Source organism: Cotesia glomerata, linkage group LG1 (genome assembly GCF_020080835.1).
Source record: "Cotesia glomerata isolate CgM1 linkage group LG1, MPM_Cglom_v2.3, whole genome shotgun sequence".
NCBI lineage: Eukaryota > Metazoa > Arthropoda > Insecta > Hymenoptera > Braconidae > Cotesia > Cotesia glomerata.
This window is the reverse complement of record NC_058158.1, coordinates 33,622,820-33,649,405: the sequence shown is the minus strand read 5'-3', so window position 1 is coordinate 33,649,405 and position 26,586 is coordinate 33,622,820. Positions and strand designations below refer to the sequence as shown.

The following is a 26,586-nucleotide window of genomic DNA, read 5'->3' as shown; positions in this document are numbered from 1 at the left end:
CTATTCACGTAAAACCCTTCATCTATGATTAAAAAAATAGTTTCCTTTGTGGGGATAAAAAAATGTAAATATTCATCAACCTAAATTGAATTTATGATCAGCTCTGATAAGTTTGACGTAGAATTCTTTAGTTAAGTCAAAGTCGTGCTGCTTTTATAATAATAAAAGCATTATAATATATATTGCTATCAAGACTTGGTTCTCTTTACTAACTATCGATCTCACGTGACGTAGTTGTTTTGAAAGTATATAGCAATGAAGGCTCTTCGGTGTTACGCTCCGGCCTTTGCCAATAACTACACCGTAGATTTCAGTAGTAAGAACAGGTCTCTGTTAATAATGTTAATTGTGAATTGTTTGCTGAAATTAGTACCGATAATAATTGTGGGGATAAAATTAAGTACTATGTGATTTACTAAAGTTACAAGCAAAATTTACTACGGATTTCAGTGAAGCCTTCGCATGGACAAATGGCTCCAAGACGGAAAGCTCTGGCTCTTTGGCAATACTTTGCCGTTGCTGCCTCGAAGGTTTGTTTATTTTCTTCCAATATTCCAGTTATTAACCCATAAATACTTTATTTTGATACTTTTTTGCTATCTATCATCACAAGTAGACTTTATTTAATCGATACCGCTATTGTGTCATCGGCGGTAATCCGATTATTTCGCCACGTTTCTTTGATAAAACACGTGTTAAGTATCTGAGCGTGGATCTCTGTTGTGAAGGTATAAACTTTGTATATTATCTATGTCAATGTAAACAATGTATACAACAAAAATATATCAGCATATTTCCTTTTAGCAATGATACGTGGGCGTAAAGTAATAAAAGAACTTAATAATAGACTAAAGAAGTAAACATACATATGAAGAAATATTGACCCAATATTTGCGACATACATCGTCCATTTTGGCGGTCTGAAACTCTAATTAAAATTTATTAATATTCTACACTGATAGAAGGATTTTTTAGTATTTAAGAAGATTTCTTTGTATTTAAGAAATCATTTCTTAAATATCATTTCTTAGTATTTAAAAAATATTTCTTAGTATTTAAGAAATATTTCTTAAATACTGAGAAATATTTTATAAATACTAAGAAATGATTTTTTAAACACAAAGAAATCTTCTTAAATGCTAAGAAACCCTTTTATCAGTGTATCAAACTTTCTTGGGATAATTTTAACAATTTGCAGATCCGAGAAATATCAAAATAATCTTCTTTCGTGACCTCTAGAGAAGCAAATCGATGATCTATGACGTTTAAACCTGTAACACGCTATTCTTTGTTTGCTCCACACATCATACTCGTAATTATAGATCGAATAAATTATTAAGATAACAATATTTCTATATAAGATATTAATCCTAATTGGTTTAGCCTTGAATCCTTCATTTATTATTTCTTCAGACGTAATAACTGAAGAAACAACAAGTACATATTTAGCTGATGTCAGTATATGAGTTGATTTTCGATAAAATTAATAAAAAGGTTGTATGATATGATATCAACCTTGATGGTCGCGTTAATGCATGGTAGTTTATATCGATTGTCAATAATCAAGCAGCATATTTCTATTCTATATTATATTATATGGACGTAGGTACATATTTAATATACCCAGGTAAATTAGTACTACATGACAAGTCGCTGAGTGCAGGTGCCATTGTGTGTAGGTGATAACACGTCGTAATGAATTTTATGATGGAACTTTTGTAAGTGACATATCACTGTCATTATACGATCATCTTCACGTCATTGTTTTAAATTAAACACTGTATAAAGTGTGTATAAAGATAAGAGTTCAACGCTTTATAAATGGCAGGATGCCTTCCTGCTTGCTTCAGGTTCGAATAATTTATTCGCTTCTCGTAAAGTCACCAATGTCGGCTAAAACACATAAAAAATCATCAGATAAATGAAAAAATATTGTAATAAAGCAGTCATACATAAAAAAAAACTTATGGTTTACGATTGTGATAGTCTGTGCACGCAATTTAAATTTTACCCTTCATAAAATCCAACATCTAGTGTTGTATTTTAATTATCTATGAATTTTTTAAATCGAGACTTTGCGTGTTACACACTCGGTACGGTCAGAATAATGCGCGGGCGCGAACCCTTGTCCAGCAGGCTTCCCTTGGCTCTCTCAGGAGTTTGACCTCTGGTCAATGGTGAAAAGGACAGTCTTAACTGCAGTCTCCAGCGGAACGGAATGCTATTTACGCAGCAGTTCGCTCTTCCCTGCCTAGGAAGGCTTAACAAAAAGTCGGTAGTCTAAATAGTTATTAACATAAATTATTTTAAATTTATTCTTCGGATGCTGCACTAGTTTGTGGATCATGGGTCATCATTCCATACCATAAATCTAACTTTTGATTATTATTATTGCTGAATTATACTTGAGTGGTCGTAATGTTTTGTGTGACCAGGTCTCGGGCACCGAGTAAAACAATGGAGAGATATGAGAGGCTGGGAAGACTTGGTGAAGGTAGCTATGGAGTGGTGTTCCAGTGCAGAGACAGGCAAACAGGAAGACTGGTAGCTGTTAAGAAGTTTCAACAGACTGAAGACGACCCCCTTATAAGAAAAATCGCTCTCAGAGAAATACGGCTGCTTAAGGTATTTATTATTATTTTTTTTTTCATACTACTTATCTTCATTTTATCTTTTCAGGGCATCAATATTTTATCTGTAATAAAATATAAATTTTCTATACTTATTCATAGATAGCACAGGTATATGGCACAGGTAGATAGCACAGGTATATCTTCACAGAGGGTACTTACGTATTTTGTTATATATTAAAAGAATCTTCAAAAAGCTTGCTATCGTGAAAGCGTCTTTAAGATCTGCTCAGCAGTTTCGTGCTCCGGAAGCTCTGCGCCGGAAGTTAAAGACCTTATCGCTGCCAGACATACTATACAGAGTAAGAGCTACGGTGAATTTCTTTTGCAAGCGACGTTGCTGTATTAAAAGAGACCAGAAGCCTCGCATGCAGCAAATCAATCCTCTTTTTACTGCGACTATTATTGTGTACCTTTGTGTGGATTTATATTGGAGGGTGAACATACATGGTACACTAATATAGTGTTCCTACTTGTTATGGTGAAGGCGGACGGTGGTCAATATCGTCCCCGGTCAATACCTTGCCGTGTAAATATTCTCCATACCGTCTTATCTATAATCGGTTCTTTCTCCTGTAGTATAATATATCATGTATGTACAAATAATTTCCCGTTAGTTTACCAGTAAACTTATTTAATATTTGTAACTTGTGACCTTTTCTAACTTGATATGCAAGTTTACGTGAATTTTCTTCAAGGTTTTCTCTCTTCATGAATATAAATATTCCGCGTGAATCATTAATAATAGCGTACACCTCATGTTAACAATGCTTTTTATACATACTTGCCTTTGAATATTCACCACTTAGATTCTTATCAATTTTTTTCATGTTTTACGAAATTATATTCCTTTGTAATAGCTTTGGTGTTATATTTTATACTCAGGAAAAAAAATTGACTTGAATCAAGTGAATAATTTTAAAGAATTTCATTTTCTTGATTTGAATAAAAAAATTTTTAAATTAAGAAATTTTTTTTTTATTTAAGTTAATTTTACTTTTTTTTCTTTCACGACATTATTTATCATAAATGCGCCGTAAAAAACAGCAGAATCAAAAAAAAAATTAAAAAATGTTAATTTTTCACCCAGATATGTTCAAAAATAGGGTGGACTCCACTTGTAAATATTTATCAATTATTTTCTTGGTTTAAGAATTTTTTCTTGATTCAAGTTAATTTTTGTTTTTTTTTTTTTCAGTGTATTTTTAGAACAATAAAATTTTATTTTAATGAATAATATCATAAAAATTAAATTTAACTGTATTACAGAACCTCAAGCATCCAAACTTAGTGAATTTATTAGAAGTCTTCAGAAGAAAAAGAAAACTTCACTTAGTATTTGAGTACTGCGAGCACACGCTGCTCAATGAGATGGAAAAGTATCCGCGAGGATGCCCAGAGCAGATGACAAGACAACTCACCTGGCAAATTCTTCAGGGTGTTGCTTACTGTCATAGACTCGGCTGTGTTCACAGAGACGTAAAGCCGGAAAATATTCTCATCACAGGCGACGGCGTTGTTAAACTCTGCGACTTCGGGTTCGCAAGAATGCTAAGTCCTGGAGAAAATTACACCGAGTACGTTGCGACCAGGTGGTATCGAGCGCCAGAGCTTTTGGTAAGTAAAAAAAAAATTACTTGAAAGGTTTTAATTTATTCTTCAGAATTTAAATGACTTTTCTTCTTGATATCAGGTCGGCGATACTCAGTATGGAACTCCCGTTGATGTTTGGGCAATTGGGTGCGTGTTTGCCGAGTTAATTCGAGGAGAAGCACTTTGGCCAGGTAAATCCGATGTTGATCAACTGTATTTAATCAGAAGAACTCTAGGAGATCTTTTACCTCGCCACATGATAATTTTTCAACAAAATGAATTCTTCGCTGGTGTTACTCTGCCCACGCCTCAGTCAGTAATGCCTCTAGAAGCTGTTCTCCCCATGACTGCTAGTACACCTGTACAAGTAAAATGAATTAAATATATATTTTCTAATATGTAAATTTATGAAATAAAATAGTGTAAAAATAATTACAATTATTTTACAGATTGATTTTCTGAAAAAATGCCTAGAAAAAGACCCAGATCACAGGTGGACTTGTGATCAATTATTACAACATGTATACTTTGAAAACTTCCACTATATGTTGCCTAATGGCGAAATTGAAGAATATGAAAAGAATCGGAAGTATCGAGATCGATCACGAGTAAGTTTATTGGAGGAAAATTTTATCTATATTATTAAGAGAATAAGCAAAATTTTATGGCCAGTGTATTTATATGATAAAATGGGTTTTTATGGTTTAATTTGGTATCCTTAGAAAAGTCTTGATTTGAATTTGTATCTTTTCATGTTTTCATATCATTTTCACCAATAGTCAATTTATGATGATGAGTATTTAGGCTGCATTCGAAAATGATCTATCTCTAGATACATAATTAAGAAATGACCTTGTATCTCGTGAACTACTGACATTTTTAAAGATATAAACTCATCCCGACATTACAATCATCCAGACCTTTCATTTCCGATGAAAATTCAAAATTTGGCCGGAAGTGCCCAAACTAAGCTTCTGTTAAAAAATTCTATGAAAATCAAATACATCGTCTCACTCCAAAATATTTTGGCACACCCTTATATATATATATATATATATATGTATTGTATATATGAAAAATATATCAAAATGCATGTGGATACTCAAATGAAAGCTCTTGATGAGTATAACATCGGGATGAGCTTATATCTTTAAAAACGTCAATAGTTAAAAAAGTACAGTGCAATTTAACAAAAGTTATGATTTAATAAAACAAAATTTTATTTATTTATAGTTCACAAGTCACGGCAGTCACATAGTGATTGCAAGGTTGCTAGTAATTAATTAATTTTATAAAAAATATAAAATAAAATTGTTTTACAGAATTCCAATTACAATCAAATGGTGCTGCCGCAACTAACTTCCAAAGGTGGAGGACTTCATCAGGAAAGCCTTCCAAAAAGTTCGTCTGTCCAGCAACATCAAGACTTTGATCATTTACCTACAATTCGTGGATGTAATTAGTCTTGGTACTAAATAAGTTATTGTAATATACTGTCCATTTTTAACTGTAAAAAACTGTATAATTACTTCTTCTCAATGTACTTATTTCTTCGTCTATTTAATCCAATAATTTAACAATTATTATTTATTTATTTTTATTTTTTTATTTATTACTATCATATTTATTTAAATTAATTAATAACAATTAAACGATGAAATATTTATTCTAAAGTACATTTATAATTCAGTTATATAAAGTTTTATTGATAAACTATTTAGTCTTCTAAAAATAAGCTGTAAAGTAATTTGTATCGCTAACAATGCTTCATCTAACAGACTGAAGTTGATGTAAAAAGAATAAACAATAAAAAAAATTAAATACCCATCGGTTTTGAGATCTCATGATTTAAATAGTCCAGTCGCTTAAATCAGTCACTGATCTTCCTCAGCATCGACAACTTCTTTTAATTACTACAATTAATTTTTAAGCGTTTTTATATTTAATTAATTTTACAAAATGTTTTCTATTATTTCATATGTTTTACGAATTAACTCCAAACATTCAACTATTTCGTATGTTTATTTATTTTTTTATTTTTTTTGCCTGATAAATTTTTCTTATAAACCCTTGAATTTTTTTTTCTTGTATAAGCCGCATATCCTTGATAAGTTCGATATCCAATATTTGATGTGCTCTTATAAAAAAAAGTAAAGCATAATAAATTTTTTGCTATTTAAGTTTGCATCGATCAGTTTGAACATTCTCAATTCAAAGAACTAGAGTGCATGCGCTTTGGTGCTCCGAAATAGTTATTGCACTCTGTTGCAATGCAATACCTGTTCCATTCCTTGAATTATTAGGTTTTTAATATCATTATCATGCTCAGCAACTTTGACAACCGTTAATTAAATTATTAATACTTGCATGTCTTCAATTAAATGATAATTACTCGAAAAATATTGGCATTGATGTGTGCTTTATAAATAAATTTGATTTATCAGTGTATACTTGGCGTTGAAAATTTAATTCTATAAATAATGCTTGTGCAATTGTAGCCTCGGTGCTATTGCGACCGGGAAAAATTACAAGTTTCAACTATCGGGAATAACTCGCGGGATATTTACAATGAAATCTATTAAATTGTCATCGGGTTATGATATGCCAATGGTTGGCCTTGGAACTTGGCAGGTGATTGCAAACTATAATTATTTTAAACAATAAATAAAGTCATTGATTATTAAATTCAAATTAATCAATAATAAATTTGTGTTGTGTTCTACATTTAGACCAAACCAGAAGAAGTTGCTTATGCTGTCACTACGGCTCTGCATTTTGGATATCGACACTTTGATACAGCATTCAATTACAGGAATGAAGAAATTGTTGGTAATGGTTTAAAAAAGTGGTTTGCTGAAGGTGGAAAAAGAGAAGATGTATTTATTACTTCTAAGGTAATTAATTATTAAAATTTTAATTAAATTTGATAATTATTTATCATGTGGGATCACATATCTAAGTAAAAAATTAACATTTTTTAATTTTTTTTAATCTGATTGTTTTTACGGTGGATTTATGGTGGTGATATCGAAAATACCAAAAAATTAATATTTCGATAGATTTTTTACCTTCAAATATTGGAAAAAATTTTGGCTCTCATGTTTTTGGATAAAATTTCTATTTTATCTTTTTTTGATATATTTTTTTTGACAAGTACATAAAAAAAAAAAACGAACAATTTAAAAAAAAAAAAAAGTTGAATATCTCAATTTTCTAAAAAATTTATAAATTTTTTTGAAAATTTGTTAAAAATTGTGATAATCAACTTTTTTTTTTAATTTTTAATTTTTTTATATATTTTTCAAAAAAAATATGTCAATAAAATCAAATAGAAATTTCGTTGAAAAAAATGAAAATGAAAATGGTAGACCCCACTTGTAAATAATTACCTTAAATTTATTTTTAAATTAATATAAATTTTTATTTTAGTTACCTCATTTTGGAAACCGACCATCAGACGTTGAAAAGTATGTCAAAATGTCATTGCAAAATCTTGAACTGGATTACATAGATATGTTTTTAATTCATATGCCTTTTGCCTTTGTCTGTGATAAAACTGGCCTTGCACCTGTAATTAATGAAGATGGAAGTTATGAATTGGACTTGGATACTGATCCTGTCTCTGTTTGGAAGGTTTAAAATTTTTTTAACATATTCACAATAATCAATTTTCATGCCAATAATTTTTGTTTATCCGCACCAATAAACAAATTTCAGGAAATGGAGAAACAAGTCAAAGCTGGTAGAATAAGATCTATTGGAATGAGTAACTTTAACGAGGATCAAATACTTGACGTGTACAATAATTCTGAAATAAAACCAAGTAATGTACAGGTAATAAAAACAATTTCAATTAAATTTAATAATTTATTAAATGAATAATTAAAAACCGCTAAAATTTATTAGGTGGAATTACATGCGTATTTTCAACAAAAAGCACTGAGAGAATTTTGCAAAAAACTTAACATTGCGGTGACTGCTTACAGTCCGTTGGGATCTCCTGGATCTAAAGAATACTTCCAATCGAAATACAACTACAGTCCCGACCAATTTCCAGACTTATTACGGCACCCAACAGTTCAAAAAATAGCAAACAATCATAATAAATCGACGGGACAAGTTTTGTTGCGATACTCAGTGCAGATGGGCGTAATAGTTATTCCTAAGAGTACTGATTATGATCGAATAAAAGCTAATATTGATATTCTTGACTTTGAGTTAACAAATGATGAAATGAAAGAAATGGAATCATTAAATCAAGAGCCTGAGGGACGGATCTTTACATTTTTATTCTTCAAAGGGTAATTGATTCATTACCTGATTTGATTAGCATTCACTTTAAATTTAATATTAATATAAATATTATTTTTCAGAGTTGAAAATCATCCACAATACCCTTTCAAATATCTACTTCGAGAGGTAAGCTGTTTTTATACTTTTTAATTAAAAATATAACTATATTAATATTATAATTAAAACTTTCAGGAAAAAAAGGTCGCAGCTGCTAAGTAAAAAAAATTTATTCAAATTATTTTCATAAAAAACATCCACTTCTTAAATTGGCACAAAAAATTTAATTTTATTATTCGCATTTTCTAGCTGTTATAAAAATAAAAAAAAAATATTTACGACCGTTAAATAACTAAGCGTTTATGATTAATTCATTAAATTGACATTATTTATAATTTACATAAGTCTGTATAACATTTTGCGTTGCATACGGTGTTGTAATTCACCACGACGGATCATTGTGTGAATAACTTTGAAAATAGCACGCTCTGGGAATTTTTGCCTCGTAAAATCGTTGACAATATTCTGTTCAGACACTTGAGAGCCAACAGCAAACCGACGTTTCAGCTGTTTCTCAATTTGAGCAAGCATTTCGTGATCTTCTTCTGACGTGAAACCTTCGGCGCCAGCAAGAGATCCAGATACCGCTGCGTCGAGTGTTGAAACTTGGAAAAGTCGAAGAGCCTCATTGACATGAACTTCTGTGGCGAATGGGAGCAAACGCATTTTAGCCAAAGATTCCGATATTCTTATAATAGCTTCCAATTGTCTCACAGTTATTGGAATCGATAAACGTTTCTCAGTGTCTTTTTCGTGCTCGTGAGTACCAGCACGCATCATAACGTAACGATTTTGCAATTTTTCACCGGCCTCTTTGCTCAATCTCGGACCACAGCGTGATCTGCAGTATTGAATGTATTTTTTCAACACAGCCAGTGGTAGTTCGCCTTCCGTAGATTGATCAGTAACTTGACCAGCGTTTGCGTGAATATTCATAACGTGTTTAGCGAGAGTGATATCTCGTGACTGTTCATGCTCATCCTTGACAATGAAAATCATGTCGAAACGTGAAAGAATCGTAGGCATAAAATCAATATTATCATCACCTTTAATATCATCCCAACGTCCAAAGATTGAGTTAGCTGCTGCTAGTACAGAGCAACGAGTATTTAAAGTCGTGGTGATTCCAGCTTTAGCTATTGAGATAGTTTGCTGCTCCATAGCTTCGTGAATAGCAACTCTGTCATCTTCTTTCATCTTATCAAACTCGTCGATACAAACAACACCACCATCAGCCAGTACCATAGCACCTCCTTCCATAACGAAATTCCTTGAAGTCGGGTCACGAGTCACAGAAGCAGTTAAACCAGCAGCAGAACTTCCTTTGCCCGAAGTATAAATTCCAATTGGAGCAACTGTCTCTACGAATTTTAGCAACTGAGACTTAGCAGTACCTGGATCTCCCAACATCAACACGTTGATGTCACCTCTTCTGCATAACCCATCAGGCATACGTTTCCTCGAGCCTCCAAACAGCAAACATGCAATAGCTTTTTTAATATCAAAAGCACCAAAAATACTAGGCGCTATACTTTTTGCTATTTTTTCATAAATCAATGGATCAGCTGCTAGACGTTTGAACATATCTTCCTCCTCGTTGGTGATAATTGGTTGAGTACCACGTCCAGTGTTTTCGCCATCAACAGAGATACCGATCACACGGATGTAAGGAGCTCGTACGCCGACTAACGTTTTTTCTCGTCCTCCTCGTCTACCTCCGGCTCCTGATACCTTTTTGATGGAATAAATTCCTAGAATAAGAACTCTGTTTCCCGGTACGACTCGATCACACAGGTAGCGGTCACAGTAGAGTTGCAAATGCCTCGGCATTTCTCCTTGAGGAATGTTGTCAGGTAATTCCTGAAGCTTCAATACTTGAAAATCGACGCAGCGACACATATCGGGCATCACAAAGAAAGGATCCAGCTGACATTTCGGTCTTCCAGCTTGCTCTCTTTATAAATTAAAATAAAATTAATTATTATTAAACTGAATTTAACAGACATCTAACAATTTTTTAGATTTTTATAACAATTAAATTACAATGAAAAAAATTTAGTAAAAAAAATCCACATGTAGAAATTTCAAAAAATTATTAGTGCGAATTTTTAAAAATATGATTTTTATAATAATTTGTTGGTTATAAAAATTCCAAAAATTTTTAAATGTCTGCTAATTTCAGTATCATTGATTATTATGCAGATAAAAAAAAATTTTTAAATAAATAATTAAAATACATACGTTGTACACTTTCTTGGTAATGCGTAGCCTTCTAAGCCAGGTTTTATTGGGATGTTACTCTGAATTGTTCTACAAGATCTGCATTGGATTGAAATTTTAGTCGCTTTGGACCTGATTCCTGAAGCAGATACAATAATTCCGGGGATTTTGATCAACTTGGAGACAATATCAGGCTAGAAAAATAAAATAATGTTAATTATCATTAAATTTTTAAATATAAATTACTAATTTACCTTCATGCCTCTTAGCGAGGTTGGGTTACCATCAGAAGACAGCAATATCTGAATATCCTCAACTTTTTCCTCGCCCAACGGTCTCGGTGCAGTCAACTCGTCGGCAACATCTCTGGCTGCTTCCTCAAACACTGGCAAATATTCAGTAGGCTGTTTGTATAATTTCTCTGCCAAGGGCTCGTCGAATGCTCCCAAATCTTCGAGATTAATTTCAACCCAATACCGTCCCAAGTTGTAATTACGTTTAAGTGCATCACGATATTTATAATTAAAATTTCCTTCATGAAATTGCCTTATAAACTCTTTGAACTTTTTTTTGTACGTTTGGAGCTTTAGTTGGTCATCGCGTTGCTCGTCAGACGCAAAATTATCCGAAAAAAATACTTGGGGTGCGTCAAAATCATTCATGATGATAATCACTTAGCAACTTTGGGTAATTGTTTTAATTTTTAACAGTAAGTTTTGATTATTTAACTTAAATATAAACTAACACAAACTAACTTGTCGTTTATAACCACTTAATGCTACACAACAATCGGCAGTTGGCGGGAAACGTGATAGCGCAGCAGAAAAACTTATAAAAGTTACAACACTCTAGAGGTTATCTTTAATTGTCAAAACAAACCTAGTTGCTATTCTGACCGCTTATTGTAGGAGCGCTGCGGTATTTTTTTTTATTATTAAAAGTGTTTTATCAAAAAATTAAATTGGCAATTATCTTAATTTATAAAAAAAAATTTTTATTAATTATAATAAATAAAAAAATCCATTACAAAAATTATTAAAGTGAAAATTAAAAACTTTTTATGTTGATAACTAGAAAACTATTGTATCTGCAATTTAAGCAATAAATTGTTGTAATAGTTACAACAAATGACCGATTGGAGCGCGCATTATTATGAAAAAACTATTATTGTTATTCATTAGAAAGAAAAGTCTAAAGTGCTGTAGAGTATGACAATCTAATGGTTTTGTTGTAATTTGTGTTACTCAGCTTGTCGTTGTACCACGTGATCATCATATCGACGTATCGCATTCGGTCCATGTATTTATCGGGCACCACAAAAATATACCTGTCAAAGTTAAATGGCTACGACCAATAAAAATTATATCCTACTAGTGTGATATTTTTTAAAATTCACTAAAATGTAGTGATTTGAAAAATTAAAAAACCCGGGATAATAAAACTCGGCAATTGGAGTGCGTAATTTAAATTAATTGCGTTATTGTAATCTTGATCAATTGAAAATACATATACATAAACATATATGTATATGTATATGTATGTGTATATTTAAATAAATAATAAAAACAAGTTTAATTTATTAAACAGGAGCATGAAGAGAGAGGTGCGAGGAAAAAAAATAGGTACAAAGATTTATTAAATTACGACTTGCTCGTGGGCGGTTACCTGTGACGTTTCTGACTCTGAATGACACTTGCTCGATCGTTGATGTCGCTATGATTTAGATTGGTCGTCGGGAGAGAAAAGAGAGTGCTGTGCATAGAGAAAAGTAAATATTGAGCCACTGAAGATTATTCTACGTGAATAATATAATGAACGCAGAACGGCGCGCGATTATTTACGTGCGTCGTTCAATGATACATTTTTTTTGTGACAGTTAATTATTTAAGAGTTTACAGAAAAGTAAGGTGCGCATTTTATATCTATTTTTACTATTATCATTCATAAATAAAAGAAATGTCATATTTGAGAAAGTGTTACATATTTTATTCTAGAATTCATGAAGGAGAGGGCACTATTTTTGATTGTTTCATTGATTAATTTCGCTGACCAAATACTATTATTATAAAGTCGTCGTCAACTCGATTTTTTTTATAATTTCGTCACTTATTATTGTTATTCTTACTCCATTATTATATTGTTCATAATTATCATTGTCATGTTTAATTTGCGTAGATGTGATTATTGCTCATCTATAAACAATTGACTAATTAATATTTTATATAACAATCCAGATGATAAATGCGGTTTTGATTTTATGAATCATTTATCTAATGTATATATATTATGCAACGACAGCTGTGATGTGTGACATTTGTGCATCGTAAATCGTAGGCCACAAAAAAAAAAAAAAAAAAAAAAAAAAAATTTTCCTTATTTGATTCTAATTATCATATGCTTTCAGTAGATATTAATATTACTTAAGTTATCATAAATATTCAAGTAACAATTTATTATTAGTCATTATGTACTATAATATTGATTCGATTAATTTAAAGATACGATAATAATGATAATGTATACAATACGGTGACTGTTTAGTTAAATATTGTTAAATTTTTTTACAGAATAATATTTTAAACAATGAATATAATGCGGAAATTGCGAGGGGCCAGTGCAGTTGGAGGAATGGGCTTCAGTGGTACTGGGAGTGTTGATGATTGTGGGGGAGCTAGCAATCCTCAACATACGGAACTAGGTCTGATGCACCTAAAGAAGTTATTTTCCGAGTATACACATCCAGCACATCCACTGTCAGAGGCCGAGAAGGATGATAAGCTTTATAATATGTTACCACTATTTTGCAAGGTATAATAATAATATCGCTATTGTGTTTGTAAATTATATTTTCAAGTTATTTAATTAATATGATAAGGGTACGAGCATACATAATGCATTTACTTATTTATTGATTATTTTATAGGTATTCGGATCTAGTCCTGCTGGAGACATGAGTGAAAAATTTCGAGATATTCTGGCTTTTACACAGCAAGTGTCCAAGCTGATGGTATCTGAGATAAGAAGACGAGCGAGTAATCAGAGCACAGAGACAGCCAGCTGTGCGATAGTTAAATTATTAGAGATCGAAAATAGTGAAGAGTCTAGTAATGGTTGGATGTTATTGTCAACGTTAAATTTATTAGCAGCTGGTGACGCATTGCTGATACAAGCAATGACAACAGCTTCAGTGCCATCGACACTTGTCAAGTGTTTGTATTTGTTTTTTGATTTACCAGAAATGAATGACGCAGAAGCGGATATAACTGATGTTAATAGTGAATTCACACCTCGAGAGCGAAGAATATTACTCCAAAAAATATTCGTCCAATTGCTTGTAAGACTTTGCAGTCATCCGTATCCAGCAGAAGAGCTTGCAAGAAAAGATGATTTGACACTATTGTTCTCAGCGATAACCAGCTGGTGCCCACAGTACAATGTCATGTGGCGTAAGAGTGCTGCTGAAGTATTGATGACACTATCTCGACATGGACTCACTCAAAATGTAGTATCTTATATTCATAATAAAGGATGTATAGCGCTTTGCATCGACAATATGCAACGTGTACCTGAGCTAGCGCCGCTTGAAGTTGTTGAAATGTTTGTAACGGTATTTTGTTTTTTAAAAGACTCTAGCGAAGTATCACAAATGCTTTTGGATGACTTTCGTGTTTGTCAAGGATATATTTTCTTATCGGAATTTCTGCTGAAACACGCACCTTCACGATTAGAACAGGAGGGGAATGCTGAAGCGCAAGACGCTATTAGAAATTTAGTGCTGATGTTAGCTTCGCTGACAATGTGTGGACATACTGAATTAAAACCGAGTCAAGCAAGTATGGGCTCGTTATTCCAGATGCTTGGGTTTTCTTTACCCCAACCCAGCAATCGAGGCGGTAGTGTTAGAAATATTCAAGCATTCCAAGTACTTCAGTCCGTATTTGTTAAATCAAATTCGTCACTTTTGTGCTGCACTATACTTGACGCCATATCCAGTGTTTATCACAGCGATAACGCTAATTATTTTATACTAGAAGGACAGAATACCTTATCACAGTTTGCTGAAAAAATACATTTGAAAAATCCTGAAATACAAAAAAAGTTCTTTCAATTATTAGAGTTTATAGTGTTTCAGCTTAACTTTGTGCCTTGCAAAGAACTCATATCTCTCTCGATTCTACTCAAGTCAAATCACTCTGTCAGTTGTAGTATACTGGCAATGGAAACACTGTTGAATATACTCCGACACAATGTAATATTCAAGGATGTATACCGAGAAGTAGGAATGTTAGAAGTTTTTGTTACTTGTTTACATCGCTATGCGACCTTGTTGAAGGATAAGCAGTCAGCAACTGATCAAGGCTTGGAGTACAAAATGTGCCCTGATCAGGAGCGTCTCGGTCAATTAGTGATGGAAGCTCTCACAACTTTACTGGCAGGTAATGTACAGAACGCAAATGTCTTCAGAGAGTGTACGGGAGCCCGGTGTGCTCATAATCTTGTTCCCTATGTGGATTGTCGGTTTCAAGCGCTGGGTATCGTAAGAGAACTTATTGTCAGCGCCGGTGGAGATGATGATATGGCAACATTACTTGGCATAATGCACTCAGCACCCGCAAGTGCTTTGGTTCTCAAGTCTCACATACTCCTGGCACTTCTGACATGTTTACGAGAATCTCATCGTACAAGAACTGTTTTCCGTAAAGTTGGAGGCTTTGTTTATGTCATGTCAGTACTTGTTTCTCTCGAAGGACAACTTGGACCACTGCCTCATAAATCTTCAGAACCTTGTAACGATAACATTCCACAGAGAAGTCCTCAAAATGAATCACAGCTTCTTAATCTTCTACATCTTGTATTTCAAACAATATGTACTGCTATGAGATTTGAACCGGCAAATGCCAAATTTTTCCATCTTGAAATATGTCAATCAAGTTTATGTGATACTCTACGACTACTCGGCTGTTTTTCATCTCAAACTACACTTACGGAGTGTAATCACCCAGTGCCATCAAATTACCACAATACCTGGCAAAGTTTATTTAATGGAAACGTTCTAGAGCCTTCATTTCCTAGTGAAATACCTAAAAGTTTATCTTATGCATGTTTGTTGCTAAGATTACTTTACGATGTTGCACTCGACGTCTTTGAGAAACCAAACATGGCTGTAATTGGTATAAGATCACCGTGTCATAAGCAATCCAGCTTGGAAAACCAGAGATCAGTAGACTCACCAGTGAGCGGAAAACGTTCAACTGTTAATTCACTCAATTTAAATCCCCCTGCACCAGAACCAATTATAGTTCATCCAGGTATTGTTGTAGGGATGCTTCACCTATTGCCTTCAATAACTGAGCGAACAAAACCAGAATACGCTCTGGCTCTTCAGATTTACGTAGCAGAAGTAATCAAGAGTCTTGTACGCTCGGAGCGTAATCAGCAAGTCATGTGTGACTCTGGAATGGCTGGAGAACTATTAACAATGGGTAGAGTTGCGTTACAAGATGAGACTCACCCGCTCCATCAACCTCTGCAGTACATTATAGAACGTCTTGCGGCTCAGTCATTAGAGCCCAAGGATTTACGAGAGTTTTTACGACTCGGCGATCCGCTTTGCTGCATTTCGCTGGACGATATAGAAGCAAACAAACCTCGCGGTGGGCCAGTTCCACTGACACGTATCAAGACTCTTGTGTCAATGACAACACCCAAGGACTTTAGAGCTCATGGTTCGTGTACTCTACCACCGTTTGTTGAGTTTGACATGAGCGCAGAAGGTTTCGCGAGTCTCTATTTACCCAGCATTGCACCACAGAGTACAACTCCACCAACAGTAGTCTCTGCTGACAACAGTGTGCTGGGTGGAATAGGTTCCGGAGACCGTCTGTTTCCTCCACAAACTGGACTTACATACAGTACATGGATCTGCGTTGATAAATTCAGCGATCCTCGAACAGATCCTCACTGCGTGAGACTTTTAACTTTAGTACGGAGTCCACCCTCAGGTACTCGAGATATAATTTGCTTTGCCGCTGTTTTGAGCGCCAGAGACAAAGCAATTATAGTGTCTACCCAAGAAACTCAGATGCCACAAAGTATAGGTGAGTGGGAGCCAGAAGGTGTTGGAGAAAGTGGAGCACGAGTTTGGTGTCCTGATCTACTTCACGAAGGACAATGGCATCACATTGCTATTGTGTTGAACCGTGCAGTGCTGAAAAATTCAAGTTTTTCTCTTTACTTGGACGGTCAACATATTCAGAGCCAAAAACTTCATTATATTACTCAAACTCCCGGAGGAGGAGCTACTAATTTGACAGTCGCGTCGCCTGTTTACGGATACATCGGTACACCTCCATGTTGGAGGCGTTACTCCAAACTTACTTGGAAGCAAGGACCTTGTCATTTAGTGGAAGAAGTTTTCAACTCACAGAACATTCTTACACTCTTTAAATTAGGTCCTCACTACATGGGAAGTATGCAAGCGCCACAATTTATCGGACCTGAACCTCTGTCTTCTTTACTATCCGAAGAAAAAGTTGTATTTGGATTAAACGCCAAAGCGATGTCACAATTAACGTTAGCAAAGATACGGAAAGTCTACAGCAGAGCTGACACCAAGTCAATTGCCAAGCAGCTCGGTATGTCTTCTCATGAAAACGCGACTCCAATTCGCGTTCTGCACAACTCCGCTGGTCATCTCAGTGGACCAGCTCGTGCTCTTGGAGGTGTCGTAGTTGGTTATCTTGGTGTAAGAGTTTTCAACCCACGACCAGTTGCCACGACAATTGACAATGTGGGAGGGTGCTCTGTGCTCCTAGGTCTCATTGCCATGGCTCAGGACGTTGAGTCACTCTACGCAGCTGTAAAAGCTCTCGTGTGTGTTGTAAGGTCAAACCAAGCTGCACAACAGGAGATGGATCGTCGCCGAGGCTACCAAACTCTGGCCATGTTATTGCGAAGAAAGTGTCCGCTGCTAAACAGTCATATTCTTCATTTAACTTTCAGTCTTGTAGGAACAGTTGACAGTGGAAGGGAAACCAGTGCCATACCCAACGTCACTGCGTTCCAAGATTTATTGTGTGACTTGCAAGTATGGCACGAAGCTCCAGGTGAGCTGCTTCGATCTCTTCTGGAGCATTTGTATGAATTAGTTGCCGAGTCTAATGAAAAACGCACCAACCTGAGATTGATGCGAGATTTGCAGTTAGTTCATAAATTATTGCACATTTTAAGTGAAGTAAAGCAGAATTCAACGAGACAAGTTCTTTTAGCGTTGCTGAGTATTTTACTCGCGCAACCACGTCAAGCAGATCTTCTGTGGTTTGGACAATTCATTGTCGCTACTCTACCCCTGGTATCTGAAAAGCATCTAGTCCCACGTGAAAACGAAGGTCCGAAAGAAGGTGAAGGTGAAAGTATTTTATTACGCAACAGATGTCTCCAGTTATTACACTCGTTATTGTTCAATGGATCTAAAGTTAATGCGACAATGTGCGATGAATTGTCTAAAGTTCTCGGTTTGGACTGGGTACTATTGTTCTTACAATCCGGTCTTCATAGTACAACTATTGTGTGGGGATTACGGATACTCGTAGCTGTTTGTTCAGTCCAATCGATACTTCAAAAGTTTAAAGAGGGAACGAGTAATGGTGGCTGGTTGAGACACACTGATCACAATAAAATGGCAATGGCCTTGGGTTGTCAACAACAAACTTCGACTGGTGAAATTAAACCAGCCGGATTAAATGTACCAGGATTCCAGCATCTCGGCTGGCTATTACCGCAACACGTCGATCTTGTTCCTGAATTGTATTTTCTTTTCATCGGGCTCATGTTAGTCCAGCCAATTAAATTACTGCCAGCTGATTCTAAATTAGAGCTTGATAATATTTGGAATTTCATGTTTGGAGTCCCGGCGAATCACTCACTGTCAACTTTTAATGGAAAAATAAATTTGTGTCCAGACGCTGTAGTTGTACTTTTAGCAATGGTTCGCACAATGCTTAACACGCACTTCAGTAATCCTGACAACTTACCCGAGTGGCTTACTGAGTATCCGGTGACAATAATACAATTTCTCTTCTTTTTGTATCACAACTTCACAGATTTTATGCAAGTCTTTATGTCAGCCGAGGTATTGGGTGCTTTAGCGGGTACATTGTTCCCCAAACCTTTGAGTGGAAGTCAAGACAGCAGTGGAGCAAGCACTCCAGCGGATGAACAAGAACCAGTACTTGTTAGATCACCTTCCAAGGACATCGGATTAACAAATCATCCGGCAAGGAAATTTGTCATGGATTTCTTGAGAGTTATCGTAGTTGATTCATTGTCTCTTCCAGTAACAGCTAAATCTCCTCCAGCGATCGATCTCGTCTTGGAAGCTTGGCCAGAGTATGCATCGACCGGCCAGCAGACACGTTACCAAACAGAAATATTGTCGATTTTAATGGAACATCTTCTAGCAGCGGATGTATTGATCGGCGAACAAGCAGCGTTGCCCGTCGTCCCCGGTGGCTCGGTTAATAATATAACTAATAATGTTTGCTATGTTACAGCAAGAATAGTTGATAAACTCTGGCAAGGAGCACTGACAAAAGATCCTCATGAAGTATTTGATTTTATTGTTAAACTTATTGGACAAGCTAAAAGAAGACCCGGAGCTGTCAGTATGGAAGGTCTTCATCACTGCTTAAATCGAACAATTTTATTCTTATTGTCACGCTCAACAGATTCAATTACCGATCAAATGGCAGTACTAGAAGCTTTACATAAATTAACAACTCACAGGCTGCTGGTCTTTGGTGCTGGGAATCATGAATTGGAATTTATAAGTTGTTTGACTTACTGTCTTCTTCAGCTTACTGCTGACATTAAAATAATGCTTGATACAAACATGAAAACAACATGGCACGTCAATCCTCAAGTTGAGTCTAGCGACGATCGTCTAACGTCTCACCAAGGTCATAATTTAATGGCAGTAGCGGCAACAAGAGTCTGGGAAGAACTGTATGTATGTAAAAAACCAGCTATCGAAGAAGTTTTCAAAATTTCTCTACCAGCTCCGGTAAATAATGAACGTGCACCAGATTTATCGAGTGTACGTGATCTTGTTCATGAACAAGCCACAAGACTTTGGCTCAATTATGTCATCTTGGAACGCAAAGCTTCTTACAGAGTACCTTGGGAATTACACAATCAAATTCAATCAAAGATACAGAAAGTAACTGGAGGATTGACAAGACTAGCAAGTCGTACCAAAGTCAGAAAAGAAGAGTCTGTGAGACCGAGACTGAGACTCCATCACAGTGCCGTTGCTCAGTGGACGGAGCAGCATGTGGGATTAGTGAGAGAATTGGCAGCTACTAGGAAACTTCAGCATCAACAAACTTACCAGCATACCCAGCGATATGTTTATCAAGAGTGGCTCCAGACTGAGACTGAGTTGACTCGAGAGCGCGGCCTCTGGGGTCCACCAACGCCCACTGTTTTGGACAAGTGGATGCTGGACATGACAGAAGGCCCTTGTAGAATGCGTAAGAAGATGATGAAAAACGAACTGTTTTATATACACTATCCTTATCGGCCCGAGTTGGATCATCCTGATAATAAACAGCTCAAATATAAGGTAGCCTCGAGTATGGACAGCAAAGAATATTATTTGAAACAACTCAATAATTCATCAGGTATGTTTGAACGTGAACGCGATCCAGTAATAGATGATACTCCATTGGCCATGCATGAAGGCTCTACTGAGAGTGAACCGCCGATGGTTCCTTGCACGTTGGAACGTCACGCAAGCGAACCTGATGAAGCTCCTGAAGACAATGAGCAAGAAGAAGAAAATAATCAAGCTGTTCCTGACAATCAAACTCTCCTGAGATTATTGGAGGAGCATGAAAAAATTAGCCACATGTTCAGATGCGCTAGAATTCAGGGTTTGGATACCACAGAAGGGCTTTTGTTGTTTGGCAAAGAACACTTTTATGTTATAGACGGATTTACTCTGCTAAAGTCTCGCGAGATCAGAGATATTGAAAGTCTGCCAGACGCCTATGAGCCGATTCTTCCCTCGCCCGGGTCACCAAGAAGATCACGAGCTATGAGACAGTGCTCGAAATTTAATTATGAAGACATTAGAGAAGTTCACAAGAGGAGGTATTTATTGCAACCCATCGCTCTTGAAGTATTTAGTGGTGACGGTAGGAATTATTTACTTGCATTCCCGAGGAAAGTTAGGAACAAAGTTTACCAAAGATTCATGACATTCGCGACGGCGATCGCCGACAGTGCTCATCAGTCAGTGGCGGGGCAAAAGAGGACAGCTAATGTCGAGCAAGCTACTGGATTACTGTCGAATCTTATTGGCGAAACCTCGGTTACTCAGCGGTGGGTGAGAGGAGAAATATCAAACTTTCAATATTTGATGCATTTAAATACTTTGGCTGGTCGAAGTTACAACGACTTGATGCAGTACCCAATTTTCCCTTGGATTTTAGCAGACTATGACAGCGAAGAGATTGATTTTAACGACCCAGCTACTTTCAGAGACTTCAGCAAGCCTATGGGAGCTCAGAGTCCCGAAAGATTGCTGCAGTTTAAAAAGAGATACAAAGAATGGGATGATCCTCACGGTGAAACTCCACCTTATCACTACGGAACTCACTACTCATCTGCGATGATTGTTTGCTCTTATTTAGTAAGAATGGAGCCTTTTACTCAGCACTTTTTGCGACTTCAAGGAGGACACTTTGATCTCGCTGACCGAATGTTCAACAGCATCAAAGAAGCGTGGTCGTCTGCTTCAAAACACAACATGGCTGATGTAAAAGAACTTATTCCAGAATTCTTCTATCTTCCCGAATTTCTCATCAACTCAAATCACTTTGACTTGGGTTCAAAGCAAAGCGGAGTTCAGTTGGGTGATATCGTCCTCCCGCCCTGGGCGAAACAAGATCCTCGAGAGTTCATCAGAGTTCACAGACTAGCACTGGAGAGTGACTATGTTTCGCAGAATCTTCATCACTGGATAGATCTTATATTTGGGTACAAGCAAAACGGGCCAGCAGCTGTCGAAGCGGTCAACGTGTTCCATCATTTGTTCTACGAAGGCAACGTTGATATTTACACCATAGACGATCCATTGAAGAAGAACGCAACCATTGGATTTATCAATAATTTTGGACAAATACCTAAACAACTGTTCAAAAAACCTCATCCTTGTAAAAAGATGAGTGTTAGAACAAGTGTTATCGATCCGGGACCCATAACACCTGGTTTAAGTATCACCGCAACGGATAGACTATTTTTCCACAACCTAGACAATCTAAAGCCTTCATTACAGCCTATTAAGGAGCTCAAAGGTCCAGTAGGCCAGATTTTACATATTGATAAAACAGTATCAGCTGTTGAACAAAATAAGACACTAATTCCTCCCTCGTTTAACAAATACGTAGCATGGGGCTTTGCTGATCACTCGCTTAGAATAGGTAATTATGACAGCGAGAAAGCGATATTCGTTTGTGAAGCGATGATGCAAAGCAACGGAGAAATAGTCGCTTGTGTTTGTCCGTCTTCCAAGTTAATAGTCACCGCTGGGACAAGCTCAGTAGTTACAGTCTGGGAGTACTCGAAGCGTCAATTATCAATCAAGCAGTGTCTTTACGGTCATACAGAAGCAGTTACGTGTCTGTCATCAAGCCCCGCTTACAATGTAATTGTCTCTGGGTCGCGTGATGGAACGGCTATCATTTGGGATCTCTCACGGTGTCTTTTCGTGAGGCAATTAAGAGGTCATGCAGGTCCAGTGGCGGCTGTCGCGATAAATGATCTCACGGGTGATATTGCGACGTGTGCGGCAACTTGGCTCCACGTCTGGAGTATCAATGGTGAGGAATTGGCGAGTGTTAACACGTGTGTGGGACGTGCTGATAGAATGCAGCAGATTTTGTGTGTCGCTTTTAGTCAAACGCATGAGTGGGACTCGCAAAATGTCATTATGACTGGATCCACTGATGGTGTTGCACGAATGTGGTCCATGGACTACGTCCAGGTGCCTGCTGAAGAAGAAAAGCCTGAGGAACTTGCTGAGAAGAAAGCAGTTAAGAAACAACCCAGCACTGAGGAAGAAAGAACTGAAAGTACCAAGAAGAGAGTTCATGAGTTGGTCAAGCAGATGAGTATTTCTGCTGAGGAGTCCAGTCTGATGATGAAAAGCGGCTCTGAGAGCAGTTTGTCTGAAGCTGAAACTCTTAAGGAAGCTTCTCGTCTTCATGAAGAAAAGGAAGAGTGTTCTGATAACGAGTCGAGCAATAGTTCCAACAATAAAGTATGCTCCAAAAATGCACAATCTCCAACTGTGGTCTTGAGGCGAAAAAGCCGGGGTAACCCGATGTTTAGGAAAAGTGAGGGAGGCGGTAGAGCTGACAGCGAAGGAATACAAGCTAACGAGTCTACTCACACTCTCAGTACTGATTCTGACAGTGCTTTGAGGACCAGCAAAAGTGACACCAGCTTGACTGACAGTTTTGTTATGGTCAGTGAAGCAGACACCAAACCCAGGAGAATTAACCCGCAGAATGTTCTGAGGGATGGATTCAAATGGCAGAGGCAGCTTGTTTTTAGAAGTAAATTAACTATGCACACAGCTTATGATCGCAAAGATAACGCAGAGCCTGCTTCGATAACAGCTTTGGCAGTTTCGAAAGACCATAAAACTGTATACGTCGGTGACACTCGGGGTCGAGTATTCTCGTGGAGCGTTTGTGAGCAACCTGGACGCACTGTAGCTGATCACTGGCTTAAAGATGAAGGCGCTGATTCCTGTGTTGGTTGTGGAGTTAGATTTAATCTATATGAGAGACGACATCACTGTCGTAATTGCGGACAAGTTTTTTGTTCAAAGTAAGGGTTATTTATTTTAATTTAAATAAATTAGAATAGAATATAATTTTATTTGTATCACAATATTTAGTGTTTTACAAAACTGTTACCATTTTACAATTATAATAATTATTTTTTAACCGTTTTCTTTGGTACACTCTTTTTTTATAATTACACACCACTCTTTATAAAACACTTTAATTTATTACAATTAAATAAATTAGAGTGTTGTTTTATTAATGTATTATTTTTTATTTTTAGGTGCAGCAGGTTCGAGTCTAAAATTTCAAGACTGGGAATCCTGAAGCCTGTCAGAGTGTGTCAGGGATGTCATTCACAGCTGAGATCTCAATGTTCTACTGACAGTAATACTTAATCTGTTGGTAATACTACTGCTTGATTACTGAAACTAGAATCACAATTGTCCGATAAACCACCAAATGTCCTCACATTACTTCTATAGGAACTTATTAATCTTGTGAGTATGTATTTATAATACAGTGTAAAAACTGTTTGCACATTTCGTAAGGTATGCTTAAATTAATTAAAGTATTTTGTGGTATTAGAATTTTTATTGATAAATTATTAATTGATTTTTGAGATAAATTCTGGGAATAGTTGACAAAATAGAATTTTCAGTCGAGTACCTACTGTACAATCATTTTTTAGCTGGGAATATTGATGTTTATTTTTTATTCATTATTATATTACTCATTGATACATTTTATGTATCACAAACAATCATGAATGTTTAGAATTTAAGGGCTGATGCATTACTTACAAACTGTGATTTTTTTACTTGTCGCAATTTAATTTTTTTTCGTTTGTTATTTTATAATTTGATTTATTGAAATAGTTTTTATTAACAAACGCAATAGATTTATTATTTTTTTTAGTGATCAAAAATTTTAATTGTATTTTTTTTTATTTTGCAATAACTGATATCCGCTTTTTAATTTATAAATAAAAATTTGTGCTATTGTAGACAATACATAAGATGTGCTTGAACAAGAGTTCAAATGGAGTGTTATAAATTATACAACGGCTTAGCTTAGTATAACAATAATTACGTGTGTATAGATCTTAAAACTGTGTGATTCTTTAGAATCTATTGATGTAATACCTAATGATCAAGACCTATGGACATGGAAGACATTAAAAAAAAATAATAATGATAATAATAAAGTATTTATTCACTGATTCAATCTTCTGAAAGGCAGCTTGCATATTTTAATTTATCTTACTTGATAGATAATTCAGTGGAATTGATGATTATATAAAAATAATAAAAGAAAATGTATTTTGCATTTTGTAACAAATGATAATTATAATAATGCTGAGATCCTTTAGAAGATTGGAGAATATATTTATTAATTATATATAATAAATAATAAAATAAATAAAAAGCAAATTCTAAAGATGAAAAATTAGACCCAAGTATTAGAACGGTGAAAATCCGTTGTAAAAGCCAAATCATAACAACAAGGCTGAATAATCAATGGTGTATAAAAATTGTACGGAATCAATATTATTATCTATTGTTATTATATAGTTAGTTAATAATCGCAGAAAATTTAATATAGAAAATTGCAGTGAATAGTTAAACAAACGTTTATAGTATAAAAAAAAAAAAAAAGAAAAAAGTACGTAGATCCATTGCATTGGCATTAAAATAATAATAATAATAATAATAATAATAATAAAAACAAATATCTATATAAATGAAAAATTAGACATCATTAATTATATAATGAAAAAGAGAGAAATAAAATTCAGTAATGTTGGGTTGTGAGAATGAAAATGTTTGAATTGAATGACAATTAAAAAGTAGAATGGCTTTAAGTTATTTGTATACTATAATATGATTGATTTTAATTATTGTAATAAAAATATTAAATTTGTAAAGGCACTAGTATCGATTCTCTAGTCAACAATATGAGCTAGTGCCTTTACAAATATTATTTGTTGTTAATTATTATTTTATTTAGTAATTTTTAAACAGTGATTTAATTATTATATGGTTTTAATAATTTTTTGACAGTATTAAATGTAACAATATTTTAAAATATATATTTAAATTGTATATAATAATTGTGACAATATCATTTATTTGTATGCATTATAATAATCATTGCATCGTTTTATCTATTTAATACAAACGAAGTAAAAGTTTATATTGGAGACAAAAGTTATTTATTCGATAAGAGTAAAATAAAATTTATAGTATTTGTTTATTTCTATTATAATATTATCGTGATTTTTTTTTATTTTATTTTTTATTTATCCATAGTTTTGAATGATTCGAAAAATAAATGTCTAAACAACGTGAAAATGTAATAAGTCAATCGGCTGAATTATATTTATGACAATTATTCAATGAATGGTTTTGTTTTTTAATTTTAGATATAAATTTATGTATGTGTGAATAATATATTATTAAGATATAACAAATAAAAAAATTATAATAACATGTCAACTGCTACTTTGTTACAGTAATGATTAAATAATGTCAGATTACTTGAGAAAAATAAAGTAAATATTTAAAAAAAAAAATAGCTTTGTTATTGTTGATGTGATTGTAAATAATATAGCGAGAGAGAAGAAATTTCTTCACAGTCATTAGTAAATTTATCGCTATCACTTTTGTAAACAATTTTCTACCATTGTTTCACCATATATATTCCATTACCATAATATAATAATATTCGGACCGATTATAGTTAATTTTACTACTAATAGGATAAATTATTTTCAACACAAGTAATATAATCATAATCTTTAATAAAAACTTTAATTTAATACAACTTGATTAGTCACATAAATACACTTAATTAACATTGCATTAATATACCTCAATAAACAGTTATTTCTATTTTAGTTTACTTAAATGTATCCACTATAATATAAGCTATGAGTA

At 34.7% G+C, this 26,586-nt stretch overlaps 4 protein-coding genes across 8 annotated transcripts; 3 read left to right on the top strand and 1 right to left on the bottom strand.

The window, feature by feature from the left end:
- Positions 1-233: 233 nt before the first annotated feature.
- LOC123264611 (cyclin-dependent kinase-like 4) lies at positions 234-6,048 on the top strand. 5 transcript variants are annotated; one of them, XM_044727981.1, is made up of 6 exons: positions 234-530; positions 2,436-2,625; positions 3,900-4,247; positions 4,324-4,584; positions 4,673-4,831; positions 5,546-6,048. In XM_044727981.1, exons 1-6 carry the CDS (start codon positions 463-465, stop codon positions 5,684-5,686), a joined length of 1,167 nt encoding a protein of 388 aa, XP_044583916.1. In that variant the 5' UTR covers positions 234-462; the 3' UTR covers positions 5,687-6,048. The 5 variants fall into 5 exon arrangements, with proteins under 5 accessions (XP_044583916.1, XP_044583906.1, XP_044583944.1 ...); XM_044727971.1 differs by having other exon boundaries at positions 236-530; positions 4,324-4,590; XM_044728009.1 differs by lacking the exon at positions 234-530 and adding an exon at positions 1,614-1,718 and having other exon boundaries at positions 4,324-4,590.
- Positions 6,049-6,100: 52 nt separating this feature from the next.
- LOC123264626 (1,5-anhydro-D-fructose reductase-like) lies at positions 6,101-8,793 on the top strand. The gene is made up of 8 exons (XM_044728022.1): positions 6,101-6,238; positions 6,722-6,854; positions 6,953-7,117; positions 7,653-7,856; positions 7,941-8,057; positions 8,130-8,524; positions 8,597-8,642; positions 8,709-8,793. The coding sequence occupies exons 1-8, from the start codon at positions 6,183-6,185 to the stop codon at positions 8,733-8,735; spliced, it is 1,143 nt and encodes a 380-aa protein (XP_044583957.1). The 5' UTR covers positions 6,101-6,182; the 3' UTR covers positions 8,736-8,793.
- Positions 8,794-8,857: 64 nt separating this feature from the next.
- Positions 8,858-11,622, bottom strand: LOC123264605 (DNA replication licensing factor Mcm5). Its single transcript, XM_044727958.1, has 3 exons — positions 11,048-11,622; positions 10,815-10,987; positions 8,858-10,527 (listed from the first exon to the last, which is right to left on the bottom strand). The coding sequence occupies exons 1-3, from the start codon at positions 11,453-11,455 to the stop codon at positions 8,910-8,912; spliced, it is 2,199 nt and encodes a 732-aa protein (XP_044583893.1). The 5' UTR covers positions 11,456-11,622; the 3' UTR covers positions 8,858-8,909.
- A 396-nt stretch (positions 11,623-12,018) lies between these two features.
- Positions 12,019-25,375, top strand: LOC123264572 (WD repeat and FYVE domain-containing protein 3). The gene is made up of 5 exons (XM_044727886.1): positions 12,019-12,247; positions 12,381-12,700; positions 13,361-13,601; positions 13,717-23,690; positions 23,931-25,375. Exons 3-5 carry the CDS (start codon positions 13,377-13,379, stop codon positions 24,043-24,045), a joined length of 10,314 nt encoding a protein of 3,437 aa, XP_044583821.1. The 5' UTR covers positions 12,019-12,247; positions 12,381-12,700; positions 13,361-13,376; the 3' UTR covers positions 24,046-25,375.
- The last annotated feature ends 1,211 nt before the right edge of the window (positions 25,376-26,586 follow it).